Source organism: Bicyclus anynana, chromosome 22, assembly GCF_947172395.1.
Source record: "Bicyclus anynana chromosome 22, ilBicAnyn1.1, whole genome shotgun sequence".
Taxonomy (NCBI): domain Eukaryota; kingdom Metazoa; phylum Arthropoda; class Insecta; order Lepidoptera; family Nymphalidae; genus Bicyclus; species Bicyclus anynana.
This window is the reverse complement of record NC_069104.1, coordinates 1,805,824-1,829,719: the sequence shown is the minus strand read 5'-3', so window position 1 is coordinate 1,829,719 and position 23,896 is coordinate 1,805,824. Positions and strand designations below refer to the sequence as shown.

Here is a 23,896-nt window from a genome sequence, read left to right as displayed (position 1 = left end):
CGGCTCAGACTTTTATTATATCACTCCGAAACTACTGGATGAGTTCAACTGAAACTTGGCACAATTCGAGTCCATACTACGAAGAAAGTCATAAAGGAGATGGTCCAAAAATGTATAGCGCCCAGTCATTGTACCCTAGCGGAAATAAAAGAAGATATTATTTTTAACTATTATTGATTATACAAATCTACGAATTTACTTTAATTCTTTCGAAATAATATACATTATCTCCCAAGAAATGCAACATTAATAAGGGTAATAATGGCGTATAGATGACGTTTTCAATGCAGTAATCGATTTGACGTTTGCTGTCTGTGGTCATGTCATAATTGCTCTATGGGCGCCATCTTGTTATATCTCAAAACCTTGGGTTTTTATTTTATTTATTTCTTTTTATTTAGTTAGATTTATTAACTTATTGAAATAATTGTATTGAATTCACACTACGAAAAAGATTATAACTTTATTTTTATTAGGTTCGTTAGGTCATAAAATTAAACGCAAGCTTTTAGGAAAGTCTTATTATAGTGTTTATGATTACCTATATAAATGATAAAAAAACTTGGTGTTAAACTGCATTATACGACTGTGTGCTTAGTTCTAGATAAGTTTGTAAAATGATGGTAAACAAAATAAACCTTGACTGAGTTTGTTGTTGGCTCTTCTCGGACCAAGACGCATTTAGAACCCTCGTAACTTTTATTTTAAGTTTTCGACTATTATTACCACCATTAGATTAAATTAAATTATGACATAACTTAACATTTGCAAAAGTGCTTGTAAACTAAGCCTAATTGAAATAAAAGAATTTTGAATTTGAATTTATCACGGCTCAGACTTCGAAACTACTGGATGAATTCAACTGAAACTTGGCACAATTCGAGTTCATACTACGAAGAAGGTCATAAATTTATTTTTATTAGGTTTATAAGGTCATAAATTTGAAATTAGAATGAAAGAAAGAGGCAGGAGGCAGTGCTATCACGTTTCGCCCTCAGCCCGCGCGATGGAGGCTCAATCTCGATGGAACAATATTTTACCCGCTACAAAACAAACGTTGAGAGCTTGTATCGCGCACAGATCTGTGACACGGGACACACGGCTGTTAAGAACGGCGATGCTAATTAACGAGGGAATTTTTACTTTATACCTTGACACGCGATTGCATTTGACGGTAAGTGGCTATGCCTTACCACATACTCGTAGATGGTAGTTTAACTATTTACGATATTTCTTAAATTTTTTTTTCAATAAGTCAGCGCTTGGCTGCTTCAGTCAGTCATGGTTGATCACAGAACAAAGAACGTTAAAGCTAACGCGATTGATGTTAAGCGAAGATGCCTATGGTGGACTGGGTCTTGAATAGAATATACCTACCCATGTTGTAGGACAAACAATGTATTCTTTGATGAGAGATCGATGCGAGTAATTTTTTTTTTTATTTCTGCACTTTATTTTAAATGGATTTTCAATGAAATAATGTTCATACACTATTATGAGTTTCTCCATTTTTGTGGTCTTGAAAGCATTTAACTTTTTGGATTCTTGGAAGTTATTATAAACAATTTAACTTATCAATTAAATATTATACTTATTAATAAAAATATGTTCTTAAGTTTGTTTATTTTTGTACAACCCTGAAACAAAACCACTATTCTGAAGAAATATTCTATAGAAAATTAACTTTTAGAAGGTCATGCGCCAAAGTGATTCAGATAATCACCAATCACAAGGCTGCGGTGAAATGCGATCATTAGGTATCGGAAAAAAATAAACAGTGAGCATTCACAAGGGCCGTATGTCAGAAGTATCGGGCGCGAAATGAAAACAACTTTTGGCGGGGCGTGGCCATAAATCAGAAGCACTGGTGTAGCTCAATTAAACGCGCTATCTGATGTACTCCTGTTACAGAAGGCTTCTAACCTTTGTTTTTTCAACGCATCGCCTTTTTTAGGGTTGTCTGAGATCAATTTTTTCTTTATACTACCAGTTGTCGCAACGAACTGATGGAATGTTGGGTTTTAAGTCCTATTTTTAGCATATTTTAATAGCCCACTACAGGGCCAGGCTTCCGTTGTAGGAGAGGGGATATGGAGCTTATACCCACCATCCTGCCACCATTTTCGACGGCCTCCGTGGCGCAGTGTATGCGCGGTGGATTTCCAAACGGAGGTCCTGGGTTCGATCCCCGGCTGGGGCGATTGAGATTTTCTTAATTGGTCCAGGTCTGGCTGGTGGGAGGCTTCGGCCGAGGCTAGTTACCACCCTACCGACAAAGACGTACCGCCAAGCGATTTAGCGTTCCGGTACGATGTCGTGTAGAAACCTAAAGGGGTGTGGATTTTCATCCTCCTCCTAACAAGTTAGCCCGCTTCCATCTTAGATTGCATCATCACTTACCATCACGTGAGATTGTAGTCAAGGGCTAACTTGTAAATAATAATAAAAAAAAAAACAAAACAATGCTGCTCTTGTGTGGGTTCGTGGGTTTAGGGTGATAAAGTTAAATTCGTTAATGACTGTTATGACATGTTAATAATAATGGCTTAATGTGTTGATTGAAATTGTGAAAAATCAAACTTCTAATAATGTCTCCTACGTCAAAAATAATACGGCCGTCTTTTGTACCCTTTTTATTCAAGGGAATGAAAGCTCATAGGGTACTTCTTGTTGACGTAGAAATATAAAAGGCAAGTAACATCGTTATTTACTACAAATCATTGACCTCTTGAATCAATCTCGAAGAACAAGTACAAGAAAAATCTTAAAATGTACATTATTTTTTAATTACATCTTTAAAAAAAAAGGGTCTAAAATTCGGGAAAAGCTTGGCAAAAATACGCTATTTGATTACCCGCTGAACTATTTATAATGATTCTACGTACAGAACCCTCTGAACCCTATTTAAGTGCAACGTCGTCTCAAAAATAGCCTAAAAATTAGCTAACAGTTCAATAATTTCCACCAGCATATAGAGAGAATAATTCTAAACTAACGTTGACCTCAAATATTTCAGTAAGACATAAAAACGTTGTAACTAACTGACTTAATAATAACAAAAGGCGATTCTTAATAACTTTCCGTCGTCATCTCAGCGTATAAATCCCTCACGTTGGTATAAAATGGTATAAAATCAAGCCATTAAGGCGAACATAAACCTAATCAGGGCTCAAACGTTAACATAAAGCAAACACAGAGGTTTTACTTGTGTTAATGCTACTTTTTTTTATTTGCAAAGCGTGACCCGACTGAGACTTCTGTTGTTTAAGGCGCGGTTACATGGAGCTTGATTTGAATGTATTTTGCACCGGTTTCAAATTCCCAAGTATATGTTCACACGACAGCGTTTTTTAAACACGACGTTTTTTTTCGGACAGTGTTGCATTTTCAATTTTGGGCGTTGGAAATAGACCTTCATTTAACTTTATACTATATTACACACACGATTAAGAAAATTCTCTGATATGCAGGTTTCCTAACGATGTTTTCCTTCACTGTTAGAGACATGTGATATTTAATTTCTTAAAATGCACACAACTAAAATACCTATGCTATATACGAATAAGAAGAACGAGAATAATTGACGGCCTCCGTGGCGCAGTGGTATGCGCGGTGGATTTACAAATCGGAGGACCTGGGTTCGATCCCCGGCTGGACAGATTGAGATTTTCTTAATTTGTCCAGGTCTGGCTGGTGGGAGGCTTCGGCCGTGGCTAGTTACCACCCTACCGGCAAAGACGTACCGCCAAGCAATTTAGCGTTCCGGTACGATGTCGTGTAGAAACCGAAAGGATTGTGGATTTTCATCCTCCTCCTAACAAGTTAGCCCGCTTCCATCTTAGACTGCATCATCACTTACCATCAGGTGAGATTGTAGTCAAGGGCTAACTTGTAAATATTAAATATATATATATATAAACTTAAAAAATAACTGTCACTGTAAATTCCACCGCCATGTAACCGCCCCGGGCGCGCGGTGTGAAATCAGCAGAGTGATAAGGTAACGACCGTTTCTTCACTCGGATTCCTCGCTATCAATTAAATGGCGGCCCGATCTCGCGAATACAGCCTCGACTCTTTAATTAATTCCAGCTGTTCGGTTTTGAGTACGTCAGAGTTCCTGCTATAAACAAAGGTACGATATGGATTCCATAAAGAAAAACCCGTACGTAAAATATAAGTCGAAGAGCTCTGTGTATCAAAATTCAATGGGGGGGATGACTAGGTTTGAATATATTGATTTTTATAATACATTCGGGTACATAAGGTCTAAGTTAACTAATTTATACATAAAAAGCAAAGATTGTCTGGATATTTGCAATATAAATGAGATTATAAAATTTCAAAATCTATTAAAAATCTTTTAGCGTAATTAGATGAAAATTCATACAGTTTTAGCTTCCTTACATTAAATGTGACATTTTTTAATATATAAACTATAAACATAAACGCAGAAATAACAAACATATTAGTAATTTTGTATAAATGCCCATACAAATCTAACGATCATTAATTGCCTACGACGTCATAAGTTCGTACCATTTTGTATAGGGCATTTTTCAGGGATCCGCGGCAGCGCCGCAAATCTGACCCTTTAAATCCCTGTAGCTCCGAAAGTAATGATCGCAGATACCTTGTTCCTTTTACAAAATTGCTTTACTATTAGCAAACTCTTAATTTATTTACAATTTAAAAAACTGTCATCATCCCTATTCAATGAATTATTGCAGCCTACTTATTTTAACCGCTAAACAGCATCTTTTGTTAAACTCATTATAATTTTGCTAACATGGGCAACACAAAACATGTGTACTTCTCATAGAACGGTCTTCTTCTTAAACGCCGTAGAACCGTGATAGCACAGTGGATATGACCTCTGCCTCCGATTACGGAGGGTGTGGATTCAAATCCGGTCCGGGGCACATATACGATATACGATGGCTAAAGCCATTATAAACTCGGTTTCTATTTAGGCGGCCCTCGACTTACGTCTCAGGCCCTAAAAATACCTCGTATATAATGGGTCATATATCACGTGTCTTAAACGGTGAAGGAAAACATCGTAAGGAAACCTGCATACCAGAAAATTTTCTTAATTCTCTGCGTGTGTGAAGTCTGCCAATCCGCATTGGGCCAACGTGGTGGACTATTGGCCTGACCCCTCTCAGTCTGAGAGAGACTCGAGCTCAGCAGTGAGCTGAATATGGGTTGATAATGATGATGATGATGGTCTTTTTCTCTCATTGTGTAAGTTCCGTAAGCTCCATAATGGCACCTCAGCGGCGTCACTAGAAAGTTTGGGCGAGCGCAGAGGCATTGCTTGATAAGTAGGGCCCTAAGACAGAAGCAGAAAGGATGGGCAGAACGACTATAAGGGCGTCTCCTCTGAGACTCGGACCTCGGTTTAGAGAGCCGTTCTGAAAGGTTGTTTTGGCCTGATTGTATCAGTCCGGGCGCCCCCGATGTCCTGAACTCCTGAGTTTGTGATATTTTGATATAGTTGAGAGTACTGCACTGGAAATTGTCTGCTAATACATCAATAATAAGAATATCTGGGACATGGACCATTTTTTTCTTAAGTGCTCTCCGAGGTAAGGAGGTGTGTCACATCCCACTTCTTCCCCACAACTTCCCAACTCTGGGCTGAGAATTTTAACTAAAAATTTCTTAGAAGAATAATAATTGAGCGAGCGATAAAGCGATCCAGTACGATACCGTCAGAGGTATATGGGTAGAATACATTTGTTCCTCTTCCAAGTAAACCCACTTCCAGCTGAGACTACCTCGTCACTAAACATCAGGTGAGATCGCAGTCAAGTACTAATTTGTCATTGAATATTTAAAAAAAGTAATTCCTATCACTAAGCGCCCCCAAACGTCCACACTCTGTGACAGTCCGCTATCAAGTGAGCCAATCGCGATTAGCGCGAGACGCTCCGTTTCACGCAACTGACGTGACAGTTGGCGGGAATAGATTATCTGTTTTGACGTACGGAACGTAATTGTAATTAGTTTTTTTTCGTTAATTAATAAACTATGTTAAACTCGGTTATGTGACATGTTGCTATTTATTACGTATAGGTTAGCTGTTAGGTAATCAGCTGATTACTTATTAAATACAGTATTTTATATTCATAATGTTAATTATCGTAAAGGTCTTGGTTAGTTTAAAAATGTTTTATGACACCTTATTTATTTTTAAAGTTAGGTACAGTAGATAAATTGAGTATTTTTGTACAAATATGTACGTTTCTTTGAAATATCAGGTAATAACATGAAATGTCATAGAAAACCTACTTAGGTAATAACCTTATTTTTAAAACTTTTTACTTACTAATAATGTAAACTTAGTAATATTTGTTGAGTTTGAGTTATAGTTGAGAACACTGCATTCGAAATCGTAGACGAATACATATACCCAGGACATATTATGATCCAGTTAGGTAGGTCCAATTTCGAGAAAGAGGTGAACCACCGAATCCAACTCGGCTGGGCTGCATTCGGGAAACTTCGCGACATCTTTTCGTCCGAAATTCCTCAGTGCCTGGAGACAAAAGTTTTCGAACAGTGCGTGTTGCCAGTGATGACCTATGATCTGAGACTTGGTCGCTAACTATGGGCCTTATAAGAAGCCTCATAGTCACACATCGGGCGATGGAACGAGCTATGTTAGGAGTATCTCTGTGTGATCGAATCAGAAGCTCAACGAGTTAAGAAGCTAAAGTGGCAATGGGCGGGGCACATAGTTCGAAGAGCCGATGGACGTTGGGGTCCCAAAGTGCTGGAATGGCGACCCCTCACGAGTAAGCGCAGTGTTGGTTGACCCCTCACCAGGTGAACTGACGACATCAAGCGAGGTACGACAATAGACCAACGGGGCGGGGATCAAACCACCACCCCTCGGTGATGAGTCCGACCGCTCTTACCGTTGAGCTATTGAGGCTATAATTGCAATTTTGCTCAACTTGTTGTTTAGTTATCATATTCTTTGTTATTTTTTCTTTTTTTTTCAATGACACTGGAAAAGGTACTAGTTTATTCTATCCATACATCTGACAATTTACAGATATAACTATAGTTCTTACGCTGTAGCATGGTGCGGGTGACAGTTCGTTTCACTCTTGAAAGTTTGCCACGATTCACAATAATAGTACGTATTATGAACGTCATATAGTGGCTGTCACCGTACCCATGCTATATGAAAAACACTTTAGTACCTACGTATTATGAATGTCATACTGGCAACTGTCACCCGCACCATGCTACAGCAAACATAAGAAAGCCACGGCCAATGCCTACAACCAAACCAGACCTGAACAGCTATTCTCTAAAGATGTTTTGGATAACTCGCAAGTGCGAGTTTCGAATTCACCGCTATCTTTTTCATTCTATAGTATCGTGTCAAACAGAGAGAAATAGAGGTGACGGCCTCCGTGGCGCAGTGGTATGCGTGGTGGATTTACAAAAAGGAGGTCCTGGGTTCGATCCCCGGCTGGGCAGATTGAGATTTTCTTAATTGGTCAAGGTCTGGCTGGTGGGAGGCTTCGGCCGTGGCTAGTTACCACCCTACCGGCAAAGACGTACCGTGGCGCAGTGGTATGCGTGGTGGATTTACAAAAAGGAGGTCCTGGGTTCGATCCCCGGCTGGGCAGATTGAGATTTTCTTAATTGGTCAAGGTCTGGCTGGTGGGAGGCTTCGGCCGTGGCTAGTTACCACCCTACCGGCAAAGACGTACCGTAACCTAGCGTTCCGGTACGATGTCGTGTTGAAACCGAAAGGAGTGTGGATTTCATCCTCCTCCTAACAAGTTAGCCCGCTTCCATCATAAAGTGCATCATCACTTACCATCAGCTGAGATTGTACTCAAGGGCTAACTTGTAAAGAATAAAAAATAAAAAAATAGCTGATTACGAAAGCGATTTTAATGACGTCACCGTGTTGCTATGGTTGATCTCACCTCTGTGAATATTTCGACTTATAGACCGCTACCTACTAAGCTAGTGAACAAATATTTATACTAAATTCCAAAACGTACAACCAACACTCGAGGGGCCAATTTATCCCAACGCTATGCTATACGACCACTTTTAAACACATTCCGAACACTTACAGAATTGTAATTGTAAATTTAGAAATAAAGGTCCCTATAACTCTCAAGGATTCCCACAGGGAGCGCCGACAACCAATGATTTATCTCTCGCCCGCTTAATTAATACGAAACGAGAGAATATTTATATCCCTCTCACACTTATACAAATTCTCGCTTAAACTATCCCCATCTCTGTCTGCTTAACCGTAAAATGGTATTGAGACATCATTTGCCCCGTGATATATGGGGTTATTCAGATACCATTTTTTTCTTTTTCGATTCTGTTTACTTTAGAAATTAGTGGGTTAACGCAGCGCACCGATTTATGTCGCTACAATAATTCTATATGTAAATCGGATGTATTTCATACTTACATGTGTAATAGGATTAGAGATTTGTAGAACAAAATGAGTAAAGCACGTCCATAACTTAAGAATATAATAATTTATGGCACCCTTTTGTTAAGTTACCTACTTGTTTATCGTAATTGGTTTGATTTTAAATTTTACTAGTAGACGCCGCATGGTTTTACCAGCGTGGTTAACGTTCCCGTAAGAATACGGGGATAAATTATAGCCTATAGCCTTCCTTGATAAATGGGCTATCTAACACTGAAAGAATTTGCAAATAGGACCAGTAGTTTCTGAGATTAGCGCATTCAAACAAACAAACAAACTCTTCAGCTTTATAATATTAGTATAGATTATAGCAAACTCCCTGGTTCTCCCTTTTAACACAGAAAAGAGCATACCTTCGTTGACATCCATATTTTATCTGAACAGCTGCTTTTCTTTTTTATTATTCTTTAAACGTTAGCCCTTGACTACAATCTCATTTGATGGTCAGTGGTGATGCAATCTAAGATGGAAGCGGGCTAACTTGTTAGGAGTAGGATGAAATCCACACCAGTTTCGGTTTCTACACGACATCGTTACAACTCTAAATCGCTTGGCGGTATGTCCTTGTCGGTAGGGTGGTAACTAGCCACGGTCGGAGCCTCCGTCCAGCCAGACCTGGACAAATTAAGAAAACCTCAATCGGCAAAGCCGGGGATCGAACCCAGGACCTCCGTTTTGTAAATCCACCGCGCATACCACTGCACCACGCATTGGCGTATCTGGGATGGGCCTGCATATTACTGAACAGAGTCGACACTGAATATAAAAATTTCGTTAGCAATATTTGTAGACGCAGACCTCTGAATCAGCTCGACTTATTTATTATTTTTTCTTTGTATCTATGGTAGGTATCAGAAAAGGTCTTATTATATTTTTCAAAATGTTTATTACTTATAGGTTTTTCTTTATTATAAGTTGTAATTGTTATTATTTGATATTTTAAATGATATTTTGTGTAAAATTATTAGTATTTCGGCGTCCATCGTAGAATTTCAAATTGGTAGCCCAGTATCCTAGGGTGGGCACTGGACTATTCTAGGGTGGGCCCGGAATTTGATTTGTTCTATCAAGGTTTAAATTTCCTCACCCTACTAATACTATGAAGTATCCATAAAGAACTGGCTGCTATTTATAAGTAACCCTCACGTAGGTATTTTACAAAATATAATTCATATTTTTTTTGGAAATTAGGTGTCAAAAGAGCCTTGGAGGTTTGTTATCAGCGCCGAACGAGGGGCCGAAGCGACCCCGCGCCTAATTAGAGGAGAACCTTTTGTGCGGGCGCGCGCAGCGTTAAACCGATGTTGACATCGCGCGGGTTGAACTGTAGGGTTGGCAACAAGGAAAGGAAATACCAAAATCTTTTAAAAATTGTAAGAAAATAGTTTCAACTGTAGATGGCGTGCAATTTATTGATGCAAATACCTACCTAACATAAGTTAAAGCAATGTATTAAAAAACATTTACTTTGTCGAGGTTACTACACCATTGAAGAGTTCATAATGATAAAGAAGCTTGGAGGCCATTGGATCAGCTTCAACCTCCACACACGAAGTAAACTAAAAGAAATTTTAATGTTCTTAACAATTGTAAATCAAATATTGTATTATTTCTTTTTTCAAAAAAGCAACTGTTGAGTTTCTTGCCGGCTCTACTCAGCAAAACCTGCCTTCCGAGCCGGTGGTAGTCTTTACAAATAGTCAAACCTGACGTTTCAAAAGTGCTTGTTAACTTTGCCTATTTGAAATAAATGAATTTTGATTTTTTTTTCGGGGTTTTCCAATTTGTATGTACTCGTATATTGCCTAACCTAGTTAAATAAAGTGTTTGCCTATATTACTTATTGTTGATTTAATTTTAATTTATACTTAAAAACTACTACACAGCAGCTAGTAACTGCTGTGTAGTAGTTTTTTCAACCTTTTGGAAACAGTACCTACTATGAGTTTCGATGAAAAATATAATAAAATGTAAGGTAAATTATTTTCTCTTCAATACTCCTATTAAAGATCAGCATAGTATGCGATATATTATGTATATCCATATATTATATGTATATAATATGTATATTATTCATAAAATAGTGCATGTAAAATACTATACATGAATTCGAAGTTTATTATGCAGTTTGTAGTTGGCAGAATATTGTTTTATATTTTACTCATAGATTTGTGATTAAGGGTGGAATTTTCTCAAAAAATAAGAGACAAAACATTTCATATTCGCGATAGTTGACAACCCTAGCCGTGTCGCGTGCAAGCACAGATTAAACACAGCACAGACAAGTTGTAAGCCTAGACCGGTAAAATGAATGTATTAGGGAGGCACTTTGTCCGAAAAAAGATTAATCACTTGTATTCTTGTATTAATACATAAAAATATTAATTAGATAAATTAATAACGCCACACTGTGTCTTATTACCATTATTATTATTATACATTAGTTATAAGGTACTTATAACACGTCACGTTTTAATAAAGAGCCGTGTAAATTCTGAACGATTGATTGAAACCAGAAATTCTTATATTAAGTTCCTTCCTTGTGCAGTATTCCAAATTCCGAATTTGAATTTCGAGTTCGGTTATTATAAATATTTTTTCTAGTAACATTTGAATTGCATGGTTCAATGCATGCCTGACGCCTTGCTCTGTTTATACGAAATAAACTTTACTCTAAAACTTGGTGTATGTGTCTGTGATTAAATTTTTTGTTTGTGTGTTTTTTGTGTTTTAGGAAGTGCTATAGTTATTTACATGATACTAAAACATAAACAAGCTTTTTTTAAAAAAATCCGGGCTACTTATTGGGACGACTGTACTAATTTTAATAGGACTTTCACTGGAAGACGAAGAAAGTTATTGAACAACAGGCAATCCTGAAAAAATTAATTTACGTGGATGAAGTCGCGAGCGTCCACTAAAAATGAATATAAATCCAGCTTACACACCTCTGATAGATTAAATACTGATTGAATTGAACAATAAGAAAGCAAAACAAAATAAATAATGTACACAAATATTCTCTTCATCCTCAAGTACTGATATCTAAGTCACAGTAGATATAACAAGTCTAAGTTCTTTGTATTGTGTCATTTTGACCGCTTGGCTTTGGTTTTTGTCGGTATGATCCGTTGTATTTAACTAAATAAGATATCGATTTTATATTTTAACGGGTAGGTATACCTAGTTCATAAAACTAAAAAAACATTAAAAGTCAAGCAGTCCCATGTCTAAAATAAGTATAACTTGAATCGACAATTTGACCACTGCGATCTTTTTAGTGTTAACATTAAGTTAGATCGCAGTCAATATTCTTTTCTATTCTTTAGTCTGATACTAGCTATCTGTGTTATGATACCAGCGCGCGGTTTCACCCGCGTTGTTCCCGTTTCCGTAGGAATATGGAGATAATATATAGCCTATAGCCTTCCTCGATAAATGGGCTATCTAACATTGAAAGAATTTTTCAGATCGGACCAGTAGTTCCTGAGATTAGCGCGTTCAATCAAGCAAACAAACTCTTCAGCTTTATAATATTAGTATAAAATTCTAAGTTAATTAATTTATTTAAAATTTAGATTTTATTATTTGTTTTAATCTTTATAAAAGTAATTGTAAATAAATGTGATTAAATAAATATATAAATATCCTGAGGTAATGAGTATTATAAAGGTATCTCAGAATGCCTGTTAGTATAGATCTCAAAAAAAAAAACCATACCATAATCCGCGGTCAGAAACAAAACAACACACCCAATAAAAGAGAGAAACAATTAAAAACGTCCGCACATCTGTTCCAACCGCCACACAATATGGCACGCGTCATGGTATATCACCACCCCATACACCATAGCACACCATAGCACCCCGTGACCAGCCACGCGGGGAATACCATACTGTTGGTTAGACTCTACTAACGTTATTCTGAATGCCTTAGGCCCCGTAGACTGTCCAGGTCCAGTGTTTATTTGACTTCAAAGCTTTGGGTTCGAGTAAGTAGTTAGTAGGATTTAAGTTTAGTTTTGTGTAAATAATGACGTAAACCTTAGTATGTGTGTTAATAATTTATTGTAGAAAAGGTACTGTATCTGCTAAAATTTAAAAGATAGATATGTGGTGTCACGGACTTTTATGTAGAACTTTCAAAAAGCTTCCGTACATTAATTTAAATTATACGCAATGGTTATGGCAGCGCATGCGAATAATGCCTGGGTAGGCAAAGAATTTATACTATTAGATATGTCACTACTGCATCAGAAGTGAGGCGCACAAAAGTGGCTAATTAATTAAACTACGAAAGTTATTTAAACAAGTAATACCTAAATATTGTCTATAATGTGAGTTGTGTGTTCAGGACGTGTAAAAACAATCATCATCATCATCAACATATCAGCCGATGGACGTCCACTGCAGGACATAGGCCTTTTGTAGGGATTTCCAAACATCACGATACTGAGCCACCTGCATCCAGCGAATCCTCGCTTTGATGTCGTCAGTCCACCTGGTGGGGGGTCGCCATTCCAGCACTTTGGGACCCCAACGTCCATCGGCTCTTCGAACTATGTGCCCCGCCATTTCAGCTTCGCAACTCGTTGAGCTACGTCGGTGACTTTGGTTCTTCTGCGGATCTCCTCATTTCTGATTCGATCACGCAGAGATACTCCAAGCATAGCTCAAAACAATATATACCATAAATATATAATGTACCTAACTCCTAGTCTAATCATTTGACATACGAGGTGTGTTATTACTTACTCCTAATCAAAATATAGTAATTGATCCCAATAAGTCTAAATACTTACTTAACCTTTAGTTTAGCCGTACACCTTTTTAACAATCTTAACTTGGACTTAAACAGTTAAGTATTTCAACTTTATGACTTAGTGTCACGAAGGGCTTGTTTGTGAAGCAAGCCGCTAATTATTTCATACTTTACATTAAAAACTGTTTTCGGTAAACTGAAGCTAAGCTCTGGCATGAATTAGAATGAAATAAAAAAGTTTTTTAGGGTTCCGTGCCACAATAAAACACAACCCTTATCATGTCCGTCTGTCTGTCTGTCTGTCTGTACTGTGCATATAAGTAATCTTTAATACGAAAAAAACTAAATTGAAATCGATTCATCCGTTCGGGAGCTATGGTGACACAGACAGACTGACAGACACGTCAAACTTATAACACCCCTCTTTTTGCGTTCGGAGTTAAAAATTGTTTTTTTTTTTTCAGTGACAAGTTAGCCCTTGACTGCGATCACATCTGTTAAAGAGTAAAATACTTGCACATTAAAATAGATTCAATATAGCAAACAAAGAACCTACCGCTATGTATCATAATATAATAAATAGTTTCAAGAAAAAAACACCTACAATGTCTACGAACACAATAGAAAACTTGCATGTATGTTTTTTATGAGTTCGCGGTAAACGATTTGCGTTTATTACGCATTTATATATTTTTTTCTAAACTTAGATCAGTTTTACATTGCCATACGTCAAAACAGCTGATTTAGTTTTATTGCTATGCGTTATTTATTGCTATTTTGCGTTCCGTTTTACATAATTTATTCTACACACTAACACTATTGTTATACTCATTATTTTAGATTTCTCTTTATTAGCGTTAATGGACTAAGAACCTGCGAATGCTAGACATACCTCATTTTATTATTTATTTATTAATCTACAAAATATATATTAAAATGAAGCCTAATCTTAGACTAATAACCTATAGACCCGCAACACCTAACAATTTTTCACTTCAAACATAAGCCACTTCTGTAACCCTGACTTCTGTACTCTCGCCGACCTGAACACAAGCGTACTTATCGAGCGTAGCGATGCGTCAAAGGCTCCCATTTCGGGGCACATAAAACGGCTTACGAATTCTGCGACTGCGACACACTATCTATGTGTTATAAATCTGCTAGCGGACGCTCGCGACTTCGTCCGCGTGGATTAAAGACAAAACAAAGAAGTTTGAACAACAACGTCGACTCGACTTAGATCGGAAGCGAGATGATCTAAGCTTCGTCCACCTGCCGCAATCCCATACAATTATCGTGATGATGTGCTAACTTGTGTCCTATATAGTCGCACTTTTAAGGCCAAAATAGGGTACATTAGTCATTAAAAAGCACACCAGAGAACTACCCAGACTTGAGGAGTCTTTCAGGCATCATCTTCACAGTAGTTTAAGGTAAGGTTTAGTTTGTAGTTTCATTGTCAGTTAGTAGTAGCACTACTGCATGTACTCTTCACTCATAACACCGTTAGTAAGTCAACCTATCGATAGATCACAGCCATGTTATTAAACACGACTGCAAGCTATCATCGATTTGTCCATATGATTGAGCAGCGCTCACAAAAACTTAGTTTGCGTGGCAGATAATGCGTCATTTTGTATGTAATTGTCCATCAATACAGCCAACCAGCGTGACGTACCGCGAACAATTGTATGTATAATTGTTAATTGGTGTTTGTTTTTGTTGTTAATTATTCGATGGCATGTAAATGATTCGAAGACTGCTGTGAAAGCATAAGTAGGTGCCGCATGTGCATGTATATACGATCTCTTTTTTAAAATACCTTCAAATAAACTTCTGTATTTAAGCCAGAAATGAGTGAAAATATAGATACCCATATATAACCATATAGATACAGTGCGGTATTGGTCGAGCTACACTGATAACATCAAGCGAGTCGCAAGGGGCTTAGGACCAAATTTGGAAGTCATATATAAGGCCTATTTGTCCTGCAGTGGACAGCTGATGTGATGATGACATACGTATACAATTAGGTGTGTATTTATCTCGAATTTCTCAAAAATTTACTGATTTATATCTTTGCTTTGTTGAAAATATTTTTAGAGATCTTAATACTGTGAATAGCCGTGGTAGCCCAGTGGATATGACCTCTGCCTCCGATTCCGGAGGGTGTGGATTCGAATTCGCTCCCGGGCATGCACCTTCAACTGTTCAGTTGTGTGTATTTTAACAAATTAAATATCAGATGTCTCAAACGGCGAAGGAAAAAAAACAGCAGGAAACCTGCATACCAGAGAATTTTCTTAATTCTCTGCGTGTGTAAAGTCCGCATTGGGCCAGCGTGGTGGCCTAACCCCTCTCATTCTGAGATTAGACTCGACCTCAGCAGTGAGCCGTATAAGGGTTGATAATGATGATGAAGAATACTGTGAAATTGAAATTGTTTTTTTTGCATCTTTGTTTTATAACTAGGATCTTTGACTTATCACTGCTCAAATTGGAATTTGCGGGCTTCGGTTTATAATATTTGACTCTGCTATGATCACTGTCAACATGGTAATTACCTATAATATGATATATACATCTTCATTGTTATGAGTTTCATAGTTCTATAATCCCAGGAAACTAAAAATAACTAAACATTCGAAGGCTACGAAGTAGACACTGAAATAACCTCAGTGCTATATCAAGCAGTATTCCTATTAAAGTCTAGTTGGCAGAGAGTCAACAAAGAGTCATATGAAGGCAGTCGAAGGTAGCTCTATACATCGATAAACGTACGGACAAACCAATCACGCCATTAAACCTTGCGATAAGCATCGACATCGATAAAATACTCAATCGAGTAATTATTTCCGAAGATATTTCCTGATTACACACCCCGAGGCGGATTGACAGTAAGAAGATGCAATTAAAAGGATTTTCTCAATCATTAAGAGGCTATCTTGGAAATAATTGCCTCATTGGTGCAGTGAGGCTTTGATACAGAGGTGTTAGCTTCGAGTTTTGGGTGTGGCTATAAAATATTGCGTTTTACTTTCTTCCAATATATTCTCATTAGCAGTAGTCATCTAGTAGGTAGATTTTGGTGCGAAGATTTAGCTCTAAATCTCCCTTATATATCTATGATTGCTGGCGAAGGTTTTGCTATTACAGGCTCGACAGACTTAGCTACGTATGGTAGTTGTGATCAATGTCGAAAGTCTGACCATCTCAGTCCATTATTAAAAGACCGTAGGCCGTACAAATAAATTAATTATATTCAAATTTCATTTATTTCAAGTAAGCCTATTTTAAAGCACTTTTGAAACGTCAAGTTTGACCATTTTGTAAAGACTACCAGCTCTGGAGGCAGGTTCTGTTGAGAAGAGCTGGCTAGAAACTCCACAGTTGCTCTTTTGAAAAAATCATACAACATTATAAAGAAATTTCTTTTAGTTTTACTTCCGGTGTGGATTTAGAAACTGATTAAATGACCTTCAAACATCTTTATCATTAGGGAACTCATAAATTGTGTAGTAACCTCGACTAAGTAAATGTTTCTTTAATATATAAAATATATATGAACTTTATTCATCTTACAATAAAATTCCAAGACTTTCATTATAATTTTTTAAATTATTAGTTTTTTTTAAGGTGGGAGATATTGCAATGCAAAAAAATAAACTTTAATCAAATGACAACTTCGGACTTCTACAGTTCAGTATATTTTTAAAATACAATTCTCAATAAAAAGCAAAAACAAAAAATCACTATTCGATAGTCGGTAATGACGATCATAATGTGTGATAAAACCCACTGAGCTCGATTAGTGACGTATCTGAGGACATTATCGATAAATCGACTCGATTGCCAGCTAGCTTATCTTGATCACGCTGCGAAAAACTATAAATCCAATACAGAACGTATTACAAAAAGGTAGAAGTTTGTCTAAATGAAAATGAAAATCTCGATAAGCTGTTTAATTTATTGCTATTTTGTGTGTGTGTTTTATTTATCCAACATCGCATTTCAAATTTAATGGGGCGAAGAAAGAAATTGTAGAATACTTTTGTTTTATCTATACCCGTTACTGCATGAAGACTGGCACCTGCTTTCATTTGTAGATTTTACACGTAAATACAGTGAACGAAAAATATATTAATATTCATCATAACTGTGTAATATTCAAAAAAATATATTCATTTACATTCATATTGTATGCGTAAATACATTAATATAATCGCGAACGACAAAACTGACATGTTTATTTGTATGCCACTATAAATAATGATTATTATTTGAATTAAAAATAGGCGCTTAATTGTAATACTTTATATTAAGTAGGTAAATATTCTTGAGACCGCTATTTATGTTACAAAAGCACTTATTTATATTCATTTACTTTTAATTTATCTACGTACGTCATATTATTTCACTTTAATAAATATGAATTTTACAACAATAATAATAATGATGTCATATTTTGTAGTAAGGATTATAATATAATGATTATTCGAGTTCTATACTTTTTTAATAAAGCGTCTTTATTTTCAAAAAAAAAAAAAATAATGATGATAATAGCTTTAGAGGTTGAAAATTATGTACTTAATTGTTGTGTATTACATAATAGGTCCCTTTAAATGATTCGTCCTTATAAGTTTAACTTTTAATATATTTAAGATAAATTATGTAAAAGAAATGCATTTTTGCAAATAACATTCTATTTGAGCATAGTATTTTGCTCTTTATGGTTGCATTTTTATCCCGAATATTTAAAGGGAAATTGTAAATACAAACTGAGTGAGAAAAAAACAGGTAGATATGGGAGTAGGTGCTTATGGACAAATTATTATCGTATAATATAATATCGATAACATCCAATAAATATGCACGTAATTACATCGATATTATCGATTTGGGGACAACCCTAATGCCAGCTGGTGTAATTCACATTGGCAGTAATTGGCCGGTGTGTTGTTTGTTTGGTCTTGAATGGCCAAATTACACAGATTACTGATACAATTGTCGATTCACTATTCTTCATCATCATCATCCGTCTATTTTGTATGACCCACTGCAGCAGGCGTCCTCTCTCCAATAAAAGAAGTTGATTGGTGGTGGATACAGCCTACACCACGCTACTATATTAAGGGATGGCGGGTTTAATTGTTTGAATCTGTAACGAGTATCAGATATACCTACCTCTTTTTATAAAGGCAATGTAAAGGCAAATAGAATTCTACAAGGGCTACCTTAAACTTACATTAAGGTAGCTTTTGTAGTATTCTATGCCTCGGAACCATATACCAATGGCATCCTAAGGGTATTGTCTGCTAGGCCCGACTGCCCAATTCTAGGCCATTGTGTGGAAGTAGCTATAGGGCGTACTTGATTGTTGTTTTAAAATATTATCAAAAAAAAAAAAATTCCAATGTTACTAACTGTACTAATTTAATTTAATAAGTAAGATGAAAATGTCACCTACTAATATACTAACAATATATGGATTTGTAATTCTGAAATAAAATAAATTATTATTATTATTATTATAATTATATAGAAATATTGAGAAGACTAGTGCTCACAAGTATCTCCTTGGTGTTATTGGAAATCCCTCTGCTTTGCCAATTTTTTATCAATTTGGTCAAAACTTTTGGACATTTCAATGCGTCTCCTCATGTCCTAGGTACTCTCTTTATAACATCTCTACTATCAATTATAAAATCTATTCACTTATTTTTTTTCACTATTATCGAAAGTTTTCCGATAACTTTACTTTTTACCAGTGGCCAAGGATGGAATTTTGACGAAGGTAAGCCGTCCCAAAGAAAAGGAAATTCATACTGCTTGATGCAAATTCCAGTTTCTCATACATTCATACATATGTATTCATACAAGAATGAATATATATGTATGGATTTCTAAAAGGTAACCCAACGGGAATCATGTATGGACTCTTCGCCGCTGCTATTTACATTTAAAAATTTTCCTACATAAATATAAAATACCCTCTTGCATTGTTGTGAATAAAATAGGCGGGGTTATGACGACAAATCACATCGTAATTGGTTTAGGGAAGCTGTAAGGGGTGACATGTCCCCTAAATCGAAATTCTACTTTATGCTTATGTGAATAAAGTTTATATTCCTCCAAACAGATCTTAAATGTAGGCACCAAGTATTGCAAATAATTGGTTTGAGAGTGGGAGTTGGTAATGTAATTGAAGTAAAAAATAACATAAGAACATTCACAAAGAAGTCTTGGGTATGGAAAAAATTTAAATGGCCGCTATAGACTTTTTGCGCAAGTACCTACAACAAGCTTTGTTATTTTTCTTTTCTTTTTTGTAAACCCTATTGAGCCCTTGGTATTTCTAATACATGAATAAATACAATTCTCTTTTAATTGTAAATACTATAGTAGAAGTAAACGACAATAGTCCAACAGGCAAGGATAGAACGCAAAACCTCAGTGGATTTAGTTCGAAGTAGTCAATTCCCGTAGAAATGCGGGAATAAAATACAGCCAATGTTACTTCCTGATAACGTAGCTTTCCATGGGTGAAAGAATTTCTCAAATCGGTCCTGCAGTTTTTGAGTTCATACGTTACATACAAAATTACAAATCATCCCGCCAATTCCCATTAACCATCCATCCCCATTAACAGTTTTTTGGACAATACGACCCAAAACGGCTGTCGTCCATGATGGTCTATATTTCAAGTATTTCATGACATCAAGCAAATTCACGGAAATATTAGTCAAGAATTAGTTTGATGTTTAGTACAAGTAACATTGTGACGTCACAAAATGGACAATGTATTTGTAAATTAAGTTTTATAAGTAATCCTTGACTTTTATTAATTAATATCGATATATTTCGGACTCTTATTCCATGTACCTACATACCTATAAATTATTATTGTTTTATTAAATTTGATATGAGTCAACTACCCTATTGACCAAAATCCCATATTTTCAGTTTTTTTTTTATTTTTTATTCTTTACACGTTAGCCCTTGACTACAATCACACCTGATGGTAAGTGATGATGGAGTCTAAGATGGAAGCGGGCTAACATGTTAGGAGGAGGATTAATATCCATACCCCTTTCGGTTTCTACACGACATCGTACTGGAACGCTAAATCACTTGGCGGTACGTCTTTGTCGGTAGGGTGGAAACTAGCCACGGCCGAAGCCTCCCACCAGCCAGACCTGGACCAATTAAGAAAACCTCAATCGGCCCAGCCGGGGATCGAACCCAGGACCTCCGTCTTGTAAATCCACCGCGCATACCACTGCGCCACGGAGGTCGTCAAAGCCGTCCCACAACAAGTCTCCACAAAGCACATGAGACACTACTGAAAACCGCGAGGCGTTGGCTAGTGCTCCATAAAACGCTAAAGCTGACGCTTGTGGTCACTATCACTAACTGTACCAATCGATCGTCAATGTCGATAATGATGGATATGTTTGTCCCGTTGCAGTGGTCATGCACAAAGAGAAGGAGGAGCTGCACCGGCGTGACCACGCGCACTACGACCACATCATGCCGGACGGCGAGATGTTCCTACAGGTTGGTTGTTATGCCTTTTTAGGGTTCCGTAGTCCACAAGGAACCCTTATAGTTTTGTCATGTCCGTCCGTCCGCGGTTTAGCGCAGAGACTATAACTACTAGGAAGCTGTAAATTAGCGCAAATATGTACCTATATTTAAAATGTAAACAAAGTCGTAAAATAATACCTTGAAAAATATTTTTTTTAGGGTACCTCCACTAGGTACATGTAAAAAGTGGGGATGTTTTTTTTTGCTCTTTTATTTCATAGTATAGGGTATCGTTAGATAGGTCTTTGAAAATTATTTTGATTTAGGGATCCGTTTGTAAAATATTAAGATTTAATGAGTTAATTTTTTTCAATATAGTCCTAGGCAAGCGCTTGACTGCAATCGCGCTTAAAGTAAACGAAGCAACCATTGCTACAATGGGACTAGTTAAAGACTACGATGAGACGTAGAAGTTGCCTTCATTCTTTGAAGTACCAAGTAATGGCACACCTGATAGTAGATACAGAACTATCGACCATATAAAGAGTCACATCACTGGTTTAATTCTTCGCAAAGTGTGGAAGAAATACGTACCTATGTACAAAGGGCTGCTCTTGTGTCGAAATATACGTTTTCTGTGGGACAAACAGCCGTATCTTTAAACTGTGGAACGTACCTATGTAGGTTCTACAAAGTCACTGTTCTTGTGTAGAAATATACCTGTGTTTTCTGTAGGACAAACAGCCGTATCTTTTTTAACATTAACTTAGAAGTTTGATTTTTTCACAACTTCTAGAAAGAACCTCAATATTTATGGTTTTAATTTCATTCCAAATTTCAAGAGACCGTAGACGTATTACGTTAACTTCTACGCGTTCCCGAGTCTTGACAGACAGACGGACAATAAAGTAGCACTTTAAGGGTCCCGTTTTTTCTTTTGAAGTACGGAACACTAAAATTGATCCGGAAATTTCTTAAGGGTTTCATTGCAATAACTTTTATCAAGAGTTTCCACGCAGATGAAATCCGCTAATGAAACTAATATTATTTAGAGGTGAAAGTTTGTGGGCAAATTCATTCGTAACGCTCCCGATGGTCAGCGCGGGCCGGGGGGCGTGTAGCGATGAATGAAAACCCCACGACTGATGCACCTCACTTCCCCGCACGCACGATTTCATACCCGCACAGTCTTTCCGCCCGTCACCCGCATATCATGGGAGTGTCGTCAACAAACCTGCCAGACTATAAGTGTGTATGTATGTTACTCTTTTGCGAAGCAGCTACTCAATTGATTTAGCTGAAAATTAAAATAGAAATGGATTTTACTCTGGATTTTGTTTCATCACGAAAAAATCCATGGTTCCCTTGGGATTTGTAAAAACCATGCAAAAAAAGTCGCTGCCCTTCGCTAGTAATACGAATACCTAACATAAATCTTACGCTATAAGCTCCTCAATGAATCAATACCGCCTCCGAACTATAAATAAACGCAACCTTCAGTACGTGGGCAGGTACTTAATATTTCAAGTCGGCTCGCCGCTCGTTCTAAGCGCGTCTTCATTTGGTAATAGCACGATACTATCTTACCAATTTGGTGTAACCTATAATTTTGTCTTGTTTTATATATTTTTTTTCAGTAGGTTGGTGGTTGCGCTTGGTTAGGTTGATTGCGATGCATAAATAAACATATGTTTATCAAAGATCGATATAACTAGGCCACTAGGAAAGTTTTGAGATTTGATTACTAAACTTCAACATTTTTCAAATTTTATATTGGCTTAAATACATTATTCTACTCGCCGAAACCAATTATCGATGTTTTTTATTTCGAGCTTTATAATGATCCTACTACGAGGTTTCTACAAAATTAATGTTAAAAGTTCTACCTAATTATTGTACACTTTCGCACGCTCTTCAAGGCGAAAACATTTGTACTATTTTTTTTTGTCATCTTTATATATGTTTTGTGCAAATAAACGATTTGATTGATTGATTGGTTGATTGATTTATACACCAAGTTCCAGCTCAAACCTCGTCTGATATTGTAGAGCTTATAATTACCTCCTCTAAAACCTCAAAGCGTTAACTCTGACATTTGAAATAATTAAAAATTCACTAAAAATATTGTAGGTAAGTGTAATATATATTTTTATACCTGCTGGCTACTTACTAATAATAAGATGTATGATTTTTAATAATGTTTTGTATTTTATTATACTTATGTTGTTAAAAATTTAAAAAAAAAGAAGTAATAAATAAATGAGAGAATAAATAGATGTACTAGCGTTACTTAATACTTAGACACATATACTTTAGACAGTTTTACCAAATCTCAAAACTTTCCTAGTGCCCTACTATTAGAGAGTTACATAGGTTATATTTGAGAATTCTAGCGAACGCTGTTTTCGGTGTTTCCAATCCAAGCAAATCTGCTCGCTAGAATGCTCGCCAGAACGTCGAATGTCACTTTTCTCTATATTTTGTTAGTAAAGTGAGTTTGGCGCGGTGGTTGCAGGCACTCAACGGGTTCCTGATGATCCTCACGTGCGAGGGGGAGGTGTTCTTCGCGACACACAGCATCGAGAGCTACCTGGGCTTCCATCAGGTCAGTACCTTCTTTTTTTTTATTCTTTACAAGTTAGCCCTTGACTACAATCTCACCTGATGGTAAGTGATGATGCAGTCTAAGATGGAAGCGGGCTAACTTGTTAGGAGGAGGATGAAAATCCACACCCCTTTCGGTTTCTACATGGCATCGTACCGGAACGCTAAATCGCTTGGCGGTACGTCTTTGCCGGTAGGGTGGTAACTAGCCACGGCCGAAGCCTCCCACCAGCCAGACCTGGACAAATTAAGAAAATTTTAATCTGCCCAGCCGGGGATCGAACCCAGGACCTCCGTCTTGTATATCCACCGCGCATACTACTGAGCCACGGAGGCCGTCAAAAAATCTACACAATTATGAAGTATACTAATATTATAAAAAGGAAAGATTTGATCGTTTGTTTACTATTGAATAGGCTCTGAAATTAATGAACCGATTTCAAAAATTATTTCACTGTTTGGAAGCTACACTATCCCTGAGTGCTATAGGGTATATTTTATCGTTTTATTCCTACG

General features: G+C 36.8%; 1 protein-coding gene across 2 annotated transcripts in view; it reads left to right on the top strand.

The window, feature by feature from the left end:
* The window catches only part of LOC112043391 (aryl hydrocarbon receptor), a 158,457-nt gene that overhangs the window by 115,341 nt on the left and 19,220 nt on the right, over positions 1 to 23,896 (top strand). For both annotated transcript variants that reach the window (XM_024078792.2, XM_052888380.1), the window contains 2 exons: positions 20,718 to 20,806; positions 23,292 to 23,381. In XM_024078792.2, coding sequence (XP_023934560.1) covers positions 20,723 to 20,806; positions 23,292 to 23,381 — 174 coding nt within the window. In that variant the 5' untranslated portion in view covers positions 20,718 to 20,722. The remainder of the gene's footprint in view (positions 1 to 20,717; positions 20,807 to 23,291; positions 23,382 to 23,896) is intronic.